The sequence below is a fragment of the Leopardus geoffroyi genome, chromosome B4, assembly GCF_018350155.1.
Source record: "Leopardus geoffroyi isolate Oge1 chromosome B4, O.geoffroyi_Oge1_pat1.0, whole genome shotgun sequence".
Lineage (NCBI taxonomy): Eukaryota > Metazoa > Chordata > Mammalia > Carnivora > Felidae > Leopardus > Leopardus geoffroyi.
Genome location: NC_059341.1, coordinates 39,382,734 through 39,398,805, shown reverse-complemented (window position 1 = coordinate 39,398,805; position 16,072 = coordinate 39,382,734). Strand labels below are relative to the sequence as shown.

General features: G+C 36.6%; 1 protein-coding gene across 6 annotated transcripts in view; it reads left to right on the top strand.

Moving 5' to 3' along the window:
- CB4H12orf4 (chromosome B4 C12orf4 homolog) overlaps positions 1 to 16,072 on the top strand; it is a 46,549-nt gene that overhangs the window by 11,015 nt on the left and 19,462 nt on the right. For 2 of the 6 annotated variants that reach the window (XM_045462910.1, XM_045462909.1), the window contains exons 4-7: positions 5,275 to 5,456; positions 10,083 to 10,182; positions 10,283 to 10,404; positions 15,945 to 16,051. In XM_045462910.1, coding sequence (XP_045318866.1) covers positions 5,275 to 5,456; positions 10,083 to 10,182; positions 10,283 to 10,404; positions 15,945 to 16,051 — 511 coding nt within the window. Of the gene's footprint in view, positions 1 to 5,274; positions 5,457 to 10,082; positions 10,183 to 10,282; positions 10,405 to 14,145; positions 14,829 to 15,922; positions 16,052 to 16,072 lie in introns of those variants that run through there. The other 4 variants (XM_045462911.1, XM_045462912.1, XM_045462915.1 and 1 more) reach the window with 4 other exon arrangements.

The window sequence follows — 16,072 nt, the reverse complement described above, 5'->3', positions numbered from 1 at the left end:
TCCAGTTCTCCCAGCACCATTTGCAAAGAGACTTGTCTTTTTTCTAGTGGATACTCTTTCCTGCTTTGTCAAAGATTAGTTGGCCATATATTTGTGGTTCGAATTATCGGTTCTCTATTCTATTTCATTGGTCTGTGAGTCTGTTTTTGTGCCAATACCATACTGTCTTGATAATAACAGCTCTGTAATATAGCTTGAAGTCCAGAATTATGATGCCTCCAGCTTTGGTTTTCTTTTTCAACATTGCTTTGGCTATTTGGGGTCTTTTGTGGTTCCATACAGATTTTAGGATTGTTTGTTCTAGCTCTGTGAAGAATGCTGGTGCTATTTTGATTGGGATTGCATTGCATGTGTATATTGCTTTTGGTAGTATTGATATTTTAACAATATTTGTTCTTCCAGTCCATGAGTATGGAATGTTTTTACACTTCTTTGTGTCTTTTTCAATTTCTTTCATAAGCTTCCTGTAGTTTTCAGCACACATATCTTTTACCTCATTGGTTAGGTTTATTCCTAGGTATTTTATGGTTCTTGGTGCAATTGTAAATGGGTTCAATTCCTTGATATCTCTTTCTGTTGCTTCATTATTGGTGTATAGAAATGCAACTGATTTCTGTACGTTAATTTTATATCCTGTAACTTTGCTGAATTCATGTATCAGTTCTAGCAGTTTTTTGTTGTCTTTTGGGTTTTCCATGTAGAGTATCATGTCACCTGTGAAAACTGGAAGTTTGACTTCTTCTTTGCCAATTTGGGTGTGAGTCAAGATGGTGGAGAGAGTGGGGTCGGAATGTCCCTCAACCCTCAACTCAAACACAGCCGTATTGAGGTCAGAACACTTGGAATACCAGGCTATAGAGCGACAGAAAAATATCCACAGGTGGAAAGAGACAGCCTGGCAGGACAGAGGTGTGTATTTGTGAATTGGGAGACATAAAACAGGCAGTGTAGGCACAGAGGAGCGGGGGAACCCCTTTGGTAGAGAAACAAAAGGAAGAGAAAGAGAGGCTGTGGCAGTGTGGGATTGTATTTGGACAAGAGAAAAACCTCCCTGGACCACAGACTGGGAAACAAAAAATACAGAGAGAGCCAGTGTCTACTTTGCAAATAGCCTTAGGAGTGAATATCAGAGTTTTCAGGGTTGCTCGACTTTCTGCAGACTGGAGCTGCTGCCTGTGGGGGAGGGAGCCAGCCCCAGGGCTCAGTATCAATCTCAGGGGCGCCTTGGGAGAGGACAGTCCCCTTCCTTGAGTTTTGTCTTTATGCTAAAGGTAATGAGCAGCTTTGAAAGAGTTTAGCAGAGTGAGATGATCATATTTGCACTTCAGGAACATCAGTTCAGTGCATTAGTGTAAAGAATTTATACTGCTAGGGGAAAAATTGGAATAAGTTGGAAGACTATTGTATTTAGGGAAGAAATGATGAAAGCTTTGTCTGGAATAGCAGTAATGGAGTTGAAGAGAAGATAACAAATGACTTTTCATTCATGCATTTGTTTATTCAACAAATACTGTTGTGGATCCTGTGCTAGGCATTGAAGATCTATCAAAAGAACAAATCTGGTCCGTATTACCTTCACTAATGGTAGTGAAGAAGACAGTTAATAAACAAGTATATAAATTATAATCATAAACATGTAATAAAGGAAATAAATAGGGTACCATCATAGGAGGAGGGGGAGAAGTGGGATGGGAGGACCTGTTTGTATGGGGTTAGAGATCTCCTCTCTAAGGAGGTAACATTTAAGCTGAGACTTGAAAGATAAAAGATCACTTGGCCCAGATTTCTGGCTTGGACAACTGGAGGAACAGTAGAAGAGTGGCTCCCTTCACTTGAGAAGCAAGGTTTGGCATAAAAGTGATGGCTTCAGTTTCATATCTATTACATGTGAAGTGCTTACAAGACATCCATGTGGAGATGTCTCATAAGCACTTAGCTATCTACACCTGGCACTCAGGAAAGATTATTGGATTGGAGATAAAGGTTTTGGAGTCACTTGTACATAGATGAATTTTGAAGTCATAGAAGGAATGAAATTGTTCAAGGTGACTGTGTAGAATGAGAAGAGTAGATGCCTGCACAGAATCCCGATGAAACCCTGTATTATAATTATCTATTGACTTATCTATATCTCTTACTTATGGATAGCCACTTGGAAATGTTTAGTTTTTTCTCTATTATAACTCTGGTACCTAGCCCAGTCTCTGAAAAGAACAGGGCTTTGGTATGGGTTGGATAGATGGGGTAGATGGATGGAAGAAAAAAAAAAAAGATGGGTGAATATACAAGTAAATGAAGACACTAACACTTGAGAATGAACGGCAGAAGAAGAACCTGCAAAGGAAAGAGAGGAACTGGCCTAGGAAGTGGAAGGAAGACAGAAGATTATGGTTTCATGAAAGTTGAGAAAAGAGAGGTGCCAAGAAGGAGGGAATGGTCAGTAGTGTCAGATTCTGCCAAGAAAATATAGTAAGAAAAAGACTCAAAAATATCCATTGGGTTTATCAGGTAATCTTATCTGTGGCAAGATCAGTTTCAATGGATTGGTGGGGGCCAAAACTAGATTTCAGTGACTTTAAGAATGTGTGGAAGTGTGGAAATAGATAACTCAAGAAGCTTGTTTGCATGGAGAAGAGAGACAAGGCATTTGCAAAATGAGAGCACAGGGTCCAAGATTTATTTACGGTGGCAGAGAGGAAGTCTAGAAGGTACAGAATTCAGAACTCAAGTAGAGAGTTAATCTTAACTGGGAAGAGGGACCCTTCTGTTATGGCAGAAAGGAGGAAGGAAAGGGTGGACATAGATTCTGAAAATTGTACTACTTTGGTAGCAGGAAGTTGAGGACATTCTCTTCTAACTGCTTCTGCTTTATCTGGGAAATAATAAGGACAGACCACTTGTAGATGAGGTGGGGAACTGATAACATAGTTGGATGTTTGAGGACAGAACTGACCAGAGAAAGATAGCATTGCATCATTGAAGGGAAAAATTAGACTGACACCAGTCTGCCACCATAAACTTTACAGTTTTGTATTTTTTCTGCTGCAGCATTCTATAGCCCAACTGCAGGCATAGAGAAGAGGAATAAGATTAGAGTTTTGTTAGGTGGGCAAGAGAAAGACCATGAGTCAAGGTAGTTGAGGATTTTGGCAAGACAGTGGTTAGACAATGGCGGAGGACTGAGTAAAGACAAGGATTCAGGGAAGTAAGAAGGCAGGGCATTGGGTTGGGTTATCCACGTGGACATCCAAGTGACTCAGGTTGATGACAGGAGGTGGAAATGAGAGGAAGTCTGTGAACTCACCACCAAAGTTTTATGTGGGAAGGTGGAAGTGGAGAAATAATGGCCGGGACATTAGTTTTCTCTCTGTAGGCCTTTCCTCAGTGCCCCATTCCCTTCACCTGTCACAGTTCCCTTTCTAGTATGGTCTCTCCTGAGGGAGTGTTATGAGTTAGGTTAAGGGAAAACTCTGTTTAGTGTTTCTCATGTAGGTAGTTTCTGCCTATTCATAAGGCTTGCTCTAGGCCGATTTTTAAATTGATGTTGCCAGTTATTGTAGTAACCAATCTGGTTAGTGGGGTGACTGGATGTCCGGTATTATGTATGGGCAAACAGATCCCTACGATCTCTCACTAGCTCCTTTCTACAAAATTTTAGCCTGAACTTGAAGTGAATTTTGAATGGAGCTTAAGTCATGTGGGCTGGTTATAATTCCTACAGCAGTTATCGGAATGTGCTTTCAAGTTTTCAGAGTCATTAGAACAGATGAAATCCATGTTTTAGTCACCTTAAATTCTTCCCTCGTGATCTGGCAATTGATTGAAATATAGGTGAAAGAAAACAAGGGGGAAAACTTTACATATTGATTGACTGGATTCAAGATACCTGTCTCTGAGATTTGTCCATTTGTTCTATTTTAGGTAATTTATTACTTGGAGTTATGTCATTGATTAGTTTTTAATATTGGTAAGAAAAGGGAAGAATTCAGATTGTTCTTTTTTCACAGGTGTCTGTCTACAAAGATCAATAAAGGAAAAAATATTGAATTCTTTGTGTTATTTCCACCTTTGCCATTAAATTGTATGATCTTTGACAAGGGACTGATCAGCTAGTTTTCTCACCTATAAAGCGCTGTATCTGTCTGATGTGTTGACATATCCACAGGTCCCTGGGACAGGCATCTGTACCTCCCTGGATTTGTGTGTATACTTCCCTGGATGTATCTGTGCATGTGCTGAGGGTATCCCCATTTTGCCTCTCCTTGTTTCTGTTTTTCTTGTTTATCAGTGTTTACTTGGTCCCTTATCATTTTGATTGCTGTTTTCCTAATCTTAAAAGCATGCTTACATTTTTTTAAGTTTTTTTTTTTTTTTAACATTTATTTATTTTTGAGAGACAGAGCTCAAGTGGAGGAGGGGCAGAGGCGGGGGGGACACAGAATCTGAAGCAGACTCCAGGCTCTGAGCTGTCAGCACAGAGCCCGATGCGGGGCTTGAACTCACAAACCGTGAGATCATGACCTGAGCTGAAGTCGGACACGCAACCAACTGAGCCACCTAGGTGCTCTTGAGCATGCTTACATTTTAGGAAGAATACTAAAATACTAGAAAAGGTCAAAATAAGGAAATCGAATATGTTTATCTTGATATAAAATCCTATGCATGAATTGGGTTTTCAGAGTCATTGCATCACTAAATAGGTGACTACATACATAACCTCATTTTCCAAATGTATATCCTTTTTTAGCAATGTATTATTTATAATGAGTTTTTTCTGATTATAATTACATTATATATATATATATATAATATATAATACATTATAATATAAGTAAAGATTATCGGAAATGCCACTCTTGCGAAATTGCCACCATTAGCGTTTTGCTCATCATCCCTTCGTGTGTATGTGTGTGTGTGTGTGTGTGTGTGTGTGTGTGTGTGTGGTTTTACAGAAATGAGATCATAGCATCCTTAGTTTTTTTTCCATCGTGGGTACCTCCTATCCCTTCCTCCATGTTAGCACCCCCTCCTCATCCCTGCCTCCAGGTAACTGCTATTACAACTTAGTTTTTATCTTCCCATATTTTTTGTATACTAAAATAATCCTATATAACCCATATATGCACATACATAAATAGGTCTTTCTATCCTTGTCTGATGTACAAAAATGGAATCATATTATATGTACCTAGAGTGTATTAAATAAAAATACTGTATCATGATTTATGTGCGTATGATTTACCGTATCATAAATGTCTGTGTATCATCTTGTAGACCACATTAGAGCATGCAAGGCCTGAAGAGCCCAGCTGGGATGAAGATTTTGCAGATGTATACCATGACCTAATCCATTCTCCGGCCTCTGAAACTCTTCTAAATTTGGAACATAATTACTTTGTTAGTATCTCAGAACTGATTGGTGAAAGAGACGTGGAGCTGAAAAAGTTACGAGAGAGGTATTTCAGATTTCTTGCGTTATCGTAATTAAATGTTACATTGTCAGGTATGATGGCTGCAGAACAATTTTCATTCAATTGTAAAATTGAAAAATAAAATAGAAAAAATTCTCTAATATTAGAAATTAGTTTTTTGTGTGTTTCAATCTGTAATTTCAACTAGGAAGTCCTCATAGGTTTATAAAACTTCTCAAGTGATCTACCTGAATAAATTATGGTAGCTTCATATATTATTTCTAGTAAGAGGAATAGCTTACATCTTGTTGAAGGCACCTCTTGTCAAAGGCTTTATTCTAGGCACAGTGCAAAGTGCTTTAGATGATGTCTTAATCTGTTCAGACTGCTATAACAAAATACCATAGACTGGGTGGCTTACACAAGAGAGATTTATTTCTCCCAGTTCTGGAGGCTAGGTAGTTCAAGATCAAGGTGCCAGCAGATTTGGTATCTGGCAGACCCATCTGCTTCTAGACCATGCCTTGATGTGTGCTGCCATGGCCTTTCCTCAGTGTGCCCTCCTGGTGCATATGTTTTAGAGAGAGAGCTCTAGACACTAATTCTGTCATGAAGGCTCCAACCTCATGGCTTCATCTAAACGTAAGTACTTCCCAAGGCCCCACCTTCAAATATCACATTGGGGATTAGGATTTCAACATATGAATTGGGGGACACAAACATGCAGTCAGTAACAGATGCCCTATCTCATTTAATTCTTACCACAATCCTATTATTACCACCTTTTACAGATGAGGAAACTGAGGCTTAAATAAGTTAAGTAATTTGTCTAAGGACAAGCTGGAATTTGAAACCAGGGAGTCTGACTCCAAAGCTCTTAACCACTGTACAATGCTCTCTCCCTGTTCAGAACCTCTTTAAAACCCTGTCATTACTATGTTCATGGTCTCTCTCAGTTCATTTTGTAAGTTTATTTACATGAAGTAAAAAATAACACTAGTCTTATTCCAAGAAATTTTAATTAGATTTTAATTCATTGCAAGCAGTATGCAAGCAGTCTTTTTGTCTTTCATTTTTTTCTTCAGAGTAAGTAAGTAAAAAATTGCTAGCATTATTTATTTTAAAACATGACTTTCCAGATTGCTTCCTGGCAGTTCATAAAATGTAATAATCAAGACATGCTTTTTCTAGATAATCCATTTTGATCTAGCAGAATCTAATAAAATTTATTACCTTAAAATATATACTTAAGACTTTAGGTGTACATGGCATTAAGATAATTTTTTTCAGTGTTGCTGATGTGAAATTTCCTTGATTGTGAAAGTATATTAGAACCAAATCACATGTATTTTGTGTGACTAATTTCATAATCTGTCCCAAAGTAGTAAATTTAAAATAACATATACTGGTTTGCTCCTGGCTCACATTTGCTTTGTATTAGAAAATGTTGGGACTAGCAAGATGGGAATAAACTGTTATTTTGATGATTGTCATAGTTAAGAATATGTAAAACACAAATATCATAAGCAACTGAATTTAATAATTCTTCCTGAGAAATACTCTTCTGTGTACCAGATCAGCATTTTTACTGTATTGCATAGATTTGTACATTTTTGTAACAATTCTACACCACTCAGCCTTTTTTTTTCCCCTATCTAATAAAATATTAGAACTGTCCCTGTCGAAAAGAACTTGATGTCTTGACATTTGTTACTCTGTATGTAATTAGCTGTTTTGAGGCCGTTTATTCCTTTATAGACAGGATACCTGCAGTATAGGTAGTTGCCATCAGGTAGATAGTTGAAGCTATCTCCCAAAGGAGATGAAAATTTGATGTTTTTTTTTCCCAGTCTTTTATGATGTAGCCAGTAAAACTGTGAATGTATTTTTAGAATTAAGAATGAAATATAGACCCAATTTATATAAATATATGAAAGTATAATTACCTAATACTAATTGATTACCTTCTGTTGAACTTCATTTATTTGATTTTTTTCCTACCAAGGCTTCAAATAATATAACCTTCAACTCACTCTGAATCTGCTCTTGGTTCTCAGGTTTTCTGGGACTATCCTCATTCTCCTATTTAGGTATATTAAAAAAAAAATCCCAGCTTGGCTATAGTCAATATCAATGTATTCTATAGTCCATATGAATAGCTATGACTAGGACTTTCATTCAGCTGGTAAGCTACTCTGAATTGTGACTTTGCTATCTGCTCACTACACCTCACAGAAAATCCCATATCTGGCCACCAGCATTCCGTATTTTTTTTTTTTCTAAGTCAGAAGAAGATTCCTATTCCACATGATTCTTCACCTTTTGGGAAGCTGCATTAACTTACTAATTATCTGCATTTACTGATAATTCATACATTTTTTTTCTTTTGTGTAATAGTTTTTTTAGTAGGAGTTTGTTTGGGTTAATGTTATTTTTTGAAATGTCCTTTGGACAAATTTCTTGATAGAGTTTTGCTTTCTTTTTTTCTTTCTAAACATAAACAATATTGGAATACATTTATTTTGACAACAGCTTTGCAATTTATTCTCCACATATCCAAACTGTTAGCTGGAAAGGAAAAACAAGCTGTGTTCCTCCTGAGGTAGGTAAATAGTGTAAAGGTGAACAGTGTAACTTAAGGCAAGTTGGAATTCACTGGTATCTGGAAGTTCACCCAATTCACTTACCCAATTCATGAGCAGAAGTGACACATTTTCTTATTTCTGTCTTCATTTTAATTCCACTTTATATCCTAAAAAGACAATTTCTCACCACAGCATCAAGACTGTTATAATCCTTTATTTCTAAATGTCTTCAAGATAATGTTCACATTGTTAGAATTGTCACACCTGACATACTAAGCCAGTCTCTAGTTAGGTATAGCTAGAAATATAATGAAATTTCCTTTTATCTTAATCATAGAAAATGTATATTGTATCATTAACTGTATCATTAGCTACTTGCATTTCTGACACATTTAGAATGAAATAAATGTTCATGAAATTTCATTTGTTGAATTATTTATTAGTCTTTTTTTCTCACTGTTAATTTGCTGTTGTTAGCAAACCAGATTTAAAATACAAATATTTAAAAATATTCATGTATTGATATTTAAAGATACTGAATCTTTAAAACTTAAAAATGGCAATGATACTTTTTATCCACTAGAGGGAACATGTGTAATGTAAAATATTAATCTATTTATATCGAACTTTATATTTATAAATGTTTAGCAATTATTTATGTTTTAAATAAAATCTTACGTGCAAGCACATGGCCCCCAGTAGTTACAAAAAGTTACTGGGGTCACCTGCATTAGAATTAGGGGGAGACTAAATGATATTGCATATTTAATACTAGAAAGTATATATAGAAGTGTATAAATGTATAATATATATGTGAGTTTTATTTACCATATACATGTAAGTGTCTTAATCAGTTGTTATAAGTAAGTATAAATTCTCTTTTAAGAGCAATTAAATTAATGAGAATGATAGTAAAATCCTTTTGGTTCACATCTTTATTCTTTCCACATTTGTTTGCAATATATTTTAGAGCAAACTTTTAAAATATGTTTGTATTAGAAAATAATTTTTAGATTCGAAAATGTTCAATGAACTTATTTATTAAAATATACACACATAAAAGAAAACAAACTGTAGGTGTACAGTTAAAGTACGCACACCATATAATCATCACTCAGATCAAGAAATGGAATATTTCCAGCACTGCAGAAGGCTCCCTCGGGCGCAGCTGGTCACAACCCATCTCTCCCATAAGGAACTTCAGTTATCTGAACTTCTAACACCATTGATTAGTTTTTCCTGTGGGAAAACCATGTTTAATTTATGCATATTGTTTATTTAAATAAATGAAGAAGGTATAACTAAAACATATCTTTAGAATGTATCTTATATTCCTCTGTAATGAGAGCTTTATGACTTAATACCGGTTTTATTCTTAGAACCTAATTGGTAGCTTTGGGCAATACTGTATAAGCTGACTTCCAAACCTTGAAGTCACTTTAACTCATGTAAATAGAAGTAGAAAATATTAAAGCTGGAGTTGCAGAGTATCATCTTTGAGGAAATCTGCAAATGGAAAGGAGTCTTGACTTTAAACATTAGCCATAGAAATTGAAAGATTACCTAGATTTTGACCACATTCACTTATGGATTAAATTTAGATTAAAATTTAGCTGTACAAATGACATTGGTATTATATGACATTATCATTATTTCCACATCTGCATTTCCAAGGCTTCAAAGTGCTTTCCTGGTATTATAGTTGCCATTCCTGGACATACTCCTTTAAAATAAATTTCTTCTTTTCTTTTTTTTTATTATTTAAAAAAAATGTAATGTGTATTTATTTTTGAGAGAGAGAAAGAGTGCGCGTGAGAAAGAGCCAGGGAGGGACAGATATAGAGGGAGACAGAATCTGAAGCAGGCTCCAGGCTCCTAGCTGTCAGCACAGAGCCTGAGGCGGGGCTCGAACTCACAAATTGCGAGATCATGACATGAGCAGAAGTCAGACGCTTAACTGACTGAGCCACCTAAGCGCCCCAAAATAAAAATTTTATTTTTGCTTCATAGAGATTGTTCAGTGATTCTGGAGTGGCTATATACCTTAAAGATTTTATGACCATATTTTATCTTATTTATGTTTTAGACAAGGTATTGAAATGGAAAAAGTGATGCAGGAATTGGGGAAATCACTGACAGATCAAGACGTAAATTCACTGGCTGCTCAGCATTTTGAATCCCAGCAAGTAAGTGAAGTAGAATGACTTTTAGATACACAGTTGCGTTTTCTTTTGCTTATTTATTTTTGTAAAAAAATTAACCACTTGGTGTACTCTCTCTTTTTAGGACTTAGAAAATAAATGGTCAAATGAATTAAAACAATCAACTGCCATCCAAAAACAAGAATATCAGGAATGGGTGATAAAACTTCATCAAGACCTAAAAAACCCCAACAACAGCTCCCTCAGGTATTAATCATGTATGGTTCTTATTAGATGAAAGTTCATTGTGGGTAAGAGTTTGTATTTGTTGTAAAATTGAACACTTTTAGTTGTAGATATTTAAAAAATTTTTTTACTGTTTATTATTTTTGAGAGAGAGAGTGAAAGAGCATGAGTGGGGGAGGGGCAGAGAGAGAGGGATACACAGAATCTGAAGCAGTCTCCAGGCTCTGAGCTGTCAGCACAGAGCCCGACTTGGGGCTCAAACCCATGAACTGCGAGATCATGACCTGAGCCAAAGTCAGATGTATAACCGACCTAACCACCCAGGTCCCCCTTCAGTTGTAGATATTTTTAAGTTAGCAATGACAGTTCAAGATAATTTTATGCTTCTAACACCTTTGGTGTAATTTGGATTTATGTGGATTATTTAGGGAGGGGGGTTAATTGGTTGGCCTAAAATAGTGATTCCCACTATATATAGGTGTGTATATCTAAATACCCCAACTACTACCTCTTGGGGTTTTTATTTATCTTGAGAGTGAGAGCATGCACGTGCATGCACATGTGAGTGGGGGAGGGACAGAGAGAAAGAGAGGGAGAGAAAGAGTATCCCAAGCAGGCTCTACACCGTCAGCTCAGAGATCATGACCTGAGTCAGAATCAGGAGTCAGATGCTTAACTAACTGAGCCACCCAGGCACTGTGTATCTCTTGTTTTTTTAAATTGGTTTCTGTTCAGTGCAATATGCATTGATTGAATGCATCTTAAATGCCAAGCACTCTCTAAGCAGAAAAACAAAGAAGATGCCTACCCATGTGGAGCTTATATTCTAGAGAGACTGACCTATAAATAAAACAGTACTGTATAGAATGATACATGCAGTAATATAAGCATGTACAAGGTACAAAAATAGTCTATTTGTCTACAATTTGTAAGTTGTACAGTACCTGATGGTCTAAGTACACTGTATTTCATATATTGCCCTAGAGCTTTGACAGTACCTGTGTTATTTCCTGGCTGTGTACTTGTATGTTTGAGAATTTCTTTCTTTCAAATCTTAAAGTATATTCAACTGGAAATGTACTTAGTACAGTATAATAATCTTATTCTCAGCTTTTGCCTGTTATTTGGTATAAACAGTTAGAAATAGCATTTTATTTGTATAATGTCAGTCTCCCCTACTATTCTTGCTTTGAAGACAAAAGCCATGTTTGTTTTTTCTATTGTTGTATACCCTGATCGTTGCCAAGTGTCTAGCTCTTAACACTGGCACATAAAACATACTCAATACATATTGATGGGTTGGGTGGACAAATAGGCAGGTGGATGGATTGTCATTAAACTCTTAACCTGATATCTATATCACCTTTTATCCATATATGTAATAGTTCATTTGCCTTATTTTCCCCAAGATAACACCTTAGAAATACTTAAACAATTTTTATGATTAGAAATGGGATAGCATCCTTGGCACTAACATATTTTACATATTTGACTATAGTCCTCATTTCAAATAAAAATATTAACACAATACAAAGGGAGGGGTGGGTGGAAAGATGGGTTGGGAACATCTGTTTACTATAATGTAAATGGTGTTTCTCAAACTGTTGGTTTCAATCTGTTAGGATCATTCTAGATTCTTTACTTTCCACTCAGACTTTTAAAAATAACAATAAAATGTAATGGAATGAATTGGAATGGAAGAGAGTAGAGTAGAATAGGTGGAAAATATGAGAGCACATCATGCATGAAGCTTCCTATAAATAAATGTGTGTATTAAGCCAAAATGTAAAGTATATACTGTATGTTGTGGTCAGAACTGTGGAGAGTCACTGATTTCAGGAAGCTGAGAAAGCCCCTTATTATAAACATTATCTCTCATTTTGCTACTATAGTTTCAGAACTTCAATCTATAGAATCAGTTCCATTGTGTACCTGTTGGCTTCTAGCTGGTGCTGCTTTTAAAAACTAAATATTCCTAGGAAAAATGTTTTTATTATTTTTTTTTATTTATTTTTTTTTTTCAACGTTTATTTTTATTTTTGGGACAGAGAGAGACAGAGCATGAACGGGGGAGGGGCAGAGAGAGAGGGAGACACAGAATCGGAAACAGGCTCCAGGCTCTGAGCCATCAGCCCAGAGCCCGACGTGGGGCTCGAACTCACGGACCGCGAGATCGTGACCTGGCTGAAGTCGGACGCTTAACCGACTGCGCCACCCAGGCGCCCCGGAAAAATGTTTTTAATGTGACTTTGTTATTTTGCTTTTCTTTCTGGTAGGGGTTTCCTTGGGCAGCAGAAACCTGTTTTCAACACAACTCCCTATAGATTTCCTACAAGAAATTGATTAAAGTGGTATCTTTTTTAGTCATTATTCTTGCGTTTTTAAAAAAGCTATTTCTCAGGGTGCCTGGGTGGCTCAGTCGGTTAAGCAGCCTACTTCAGCTCAGGTCATGATCTCGCCGTCCATGGGTTCGAGCCCCACGTTGGGCTCTGTGCTGACAGCTCGGAGCCTGGAGCCTGTTTTGGATTCTGTGTCTCCCTCTCTCTGACCCTCCCCCGTTCATGCTCTGTCTCTCTCTGTCTCAAAAAAAATAAATAAACATTAAAAAAAATTTTTTTTTAAATAAATAAATAAATAAGTTATTTCTCTTGGGGTGCCTCAGTCAGTTAAGCATCCGACTCTTGATTTAGGCTTAGGTCATGATCTCACAGTTGTGAGATCAAGCCCCTCATTGGGCTCCACACTGGGCATGGAGCCTGCTTGAGATTCTTTCTCCCTCTCTCTCTCTGCCCCTCCCCTGCTCACACTTTCTCTCTCTCTCTTTAAAAAAAAAGTCTGTTGAAGGGTAAATTATATAAATTAAAATTTACGTCTTTTAAGTTTACATTTTGATGAGTTTTGACAAACTTAACTGGTCATGAAATCATCACCGCAACCAAGATACAGCATTTCACTTGTATACCTTTATAACCCATTCCTTTCTCTTTCCCTTCTCCTGTCAACCTGCTCTGATTTCTGTCCCTGCAGTTTTTATTCTTTTCAGAATGTCTTATCAATAAAATCAAACTGTTATGTAGCAGTTTGGTGTCTTGCTTCTTTTACTTACAATGCATTTGTGACTTATGCATGTTGCTTCATTTGTGAGTAGTTTTCTTTTTATTGCTCAGTTGTATTCTAGAAATTTTATAGTTATAATGTATATGTATGAGTCATAATGTATTATTTCATACACATTATATATGAAAATATAAGTGAATATGTCTACTATAAGATAATGAATAAGTATATGTATATGTGTATATATATATGTGTATAGTTTTGTTATAATATATTCATTTGGTTTTGGCATCTGGGTAATGACAGCATAAAATAAGTTGGTGGTCTGCCGATGAGCCTGTCAAAGGAATTGGTATCTGTGATCATCAATCTGTATCATGTTTTTATTTCTAGCACTTTCATTTCTTTTCTCTCTTTGCTGAAATTCTTTGTGCATCCTGTGTGTTGTTTTCCAGTAATCTTTCACATTGGTCATTGTTATGTGAAAGTCTTTTTTTTAAATTAATTTATTTTGAGAGAGAGACAAGGAACACATGAGAAAGCACAGGGGAGGGGCAGAGAGAGAGAGAGAGAGAGAGAGAGAGAGAGAGAGGAGTCCCAAGCAGGCTCCATGCTGTCAGTGCAGAGTCCAGTGCAGGGCTTATCTCACAAACCATGAGATCATGACCTGAGCCAAAATCAAGAATAGGATGCTTACCCAACTGAGCCCAGGTGCCTTGAAAGTCTTTTTCTTTTAGGCCCAGTACCAGGGTCATCTCTCGGTCTGTGTTTGTTGATTGCTTTAACTCTTGACAATGGGTTATTTGTTTCTTTTGCTTGCTTTTTTTGTGTCTCTCTCTCTTTTTAAAAAAATAAATGCTGGGCATTGTGTGTGTTTGTAAAGAAGAGACTAAAGTAGATAATATGTCCAGAAACGAAGAGGCCATTATTGTGAATGTCATGCCAACCTAGTCAGCAGTTGAGCAGAGTTTGGTTTTTTCCTTCAATGATACCACAGGCTGCATTTTCTACCATAGTAAGCTGCTGCCACTTTGTATTTAGAGTGGGGCTTTGGGTTCTAGAGGGTTTTTCCCTGTCATTCTGCTCCATCCTCAGCTTTCAGTGTTTGCAGTCCTGTGCCAAGCATGAGGTCTCTATGCTGTTGCTCTACCCCTCAGGAGTAGACCATTGTTGTTTGTGATGTGATGCTAGGGTGATATTGGGGGTGGGAAATAGGTCTCCGTTGTCTTTGTCCAGCTTCAGTTGTGTGCAGGTCATATATATCTAGGGCTTGGGTTTGGGGCATTCTCAGCATTTCTACCTGTGCCACAAAGGAGGCTCTCTTGTCTCCTGCACAGCCTCCGGTGTTTTCTTGGAAACACCTGGTGGAGGCTGATGAAAGAGATTTTGTAAGTACATGCAAATTTCCCTTGTGCCTGAGGCTCATAGCTATTCTAAATTTACATGCTAACCCACACTTGTCCTTTAAGAATTGTTAAACTTTTAGCCATTTCTTCCTATCTCCTAACATTGCAGCAACTCATTTCCACCAAGCTCTGCCAAAGATGAAAACTGTGTCTCCTGGCTGTCCTTGAGGGGTGTGTTGCACTTTAGAATTGATTGGTTGCCTTGTTACCTCAGATTTCAGGAAAGTTATGATTTTATAGATTATCCGGCTTTTCCTTGTTGTTAGAGTGGGAGCAACAGTCTCTTGTGGCTTTTCACATCCTAAAGTGAGGATGTTTTGTTAATATCAATTTTTTAGGTTTAAATTTGCCATATATACTAATGAAGTCAATCAGTGAGACTAAGAGACTGTTTGGAACAACCCCAAAAATGTAGTCCAGAATGACTATTATAGACTTATATCATCTTCCACATACCATGAAATTTGAATTTACAATTGTACAGTTGTTGAATGCCTCCATGGAAACCTTTTCAGCAAACACAAGAATGGAGTAGAGCAAAGAGAGAAGTCTTTCAATGGGAGGAGGCTGTTGACGGAAAAAAAGCAGGAAATGGTTTTAAAAAATAGAGGATATGAATACATCAAAATGAACTTTCTATTTTTTTTATTATTCCTTTTATTTGACTTTTTAATTTTCAATTTTTATTTCTATCACGTCACCTTTTTTAGTTTTGCCTAGAGCCAACCCTGATACAGGATATATTATATATTTTTTCAATATGCCATTTTAAAGTAGTAAGTTAATCACTTCATTTAATCATTTTCTTAGACCACTAAGAAATACTAAATGGTAATATATGAGCTGATATTGCAATGACTGGAAAGAATAATATGCATTACTTGCTGCGAGGAAATGAAAGAACAAGTAGGAATTTTAAAACCTGTTGGTGTATATGATTCTTACTTGTTACCATAGATTAAGGATAAGTTTAGGAATAGGTTAAGTGGTACTTACAGACTTCACTTTGCCTCATTTCATTATAAAGCTTTCTTTCCTTCAAGAAAAGTTCTTGACAAAGAGACGAAAAAAGCATACGAATAATTTTATTAATTGCAGTGAGGAAATTAAAGTTCAACCGAGTCAGTTCAGAGAATCCGTAGAAGCAAATGGAAGGATTTATGAGGAGCAGAGAAAGTTGGAAGAAAGTTTTACCATTCACTTAGGTAAGTGGACTCATTTTTTGT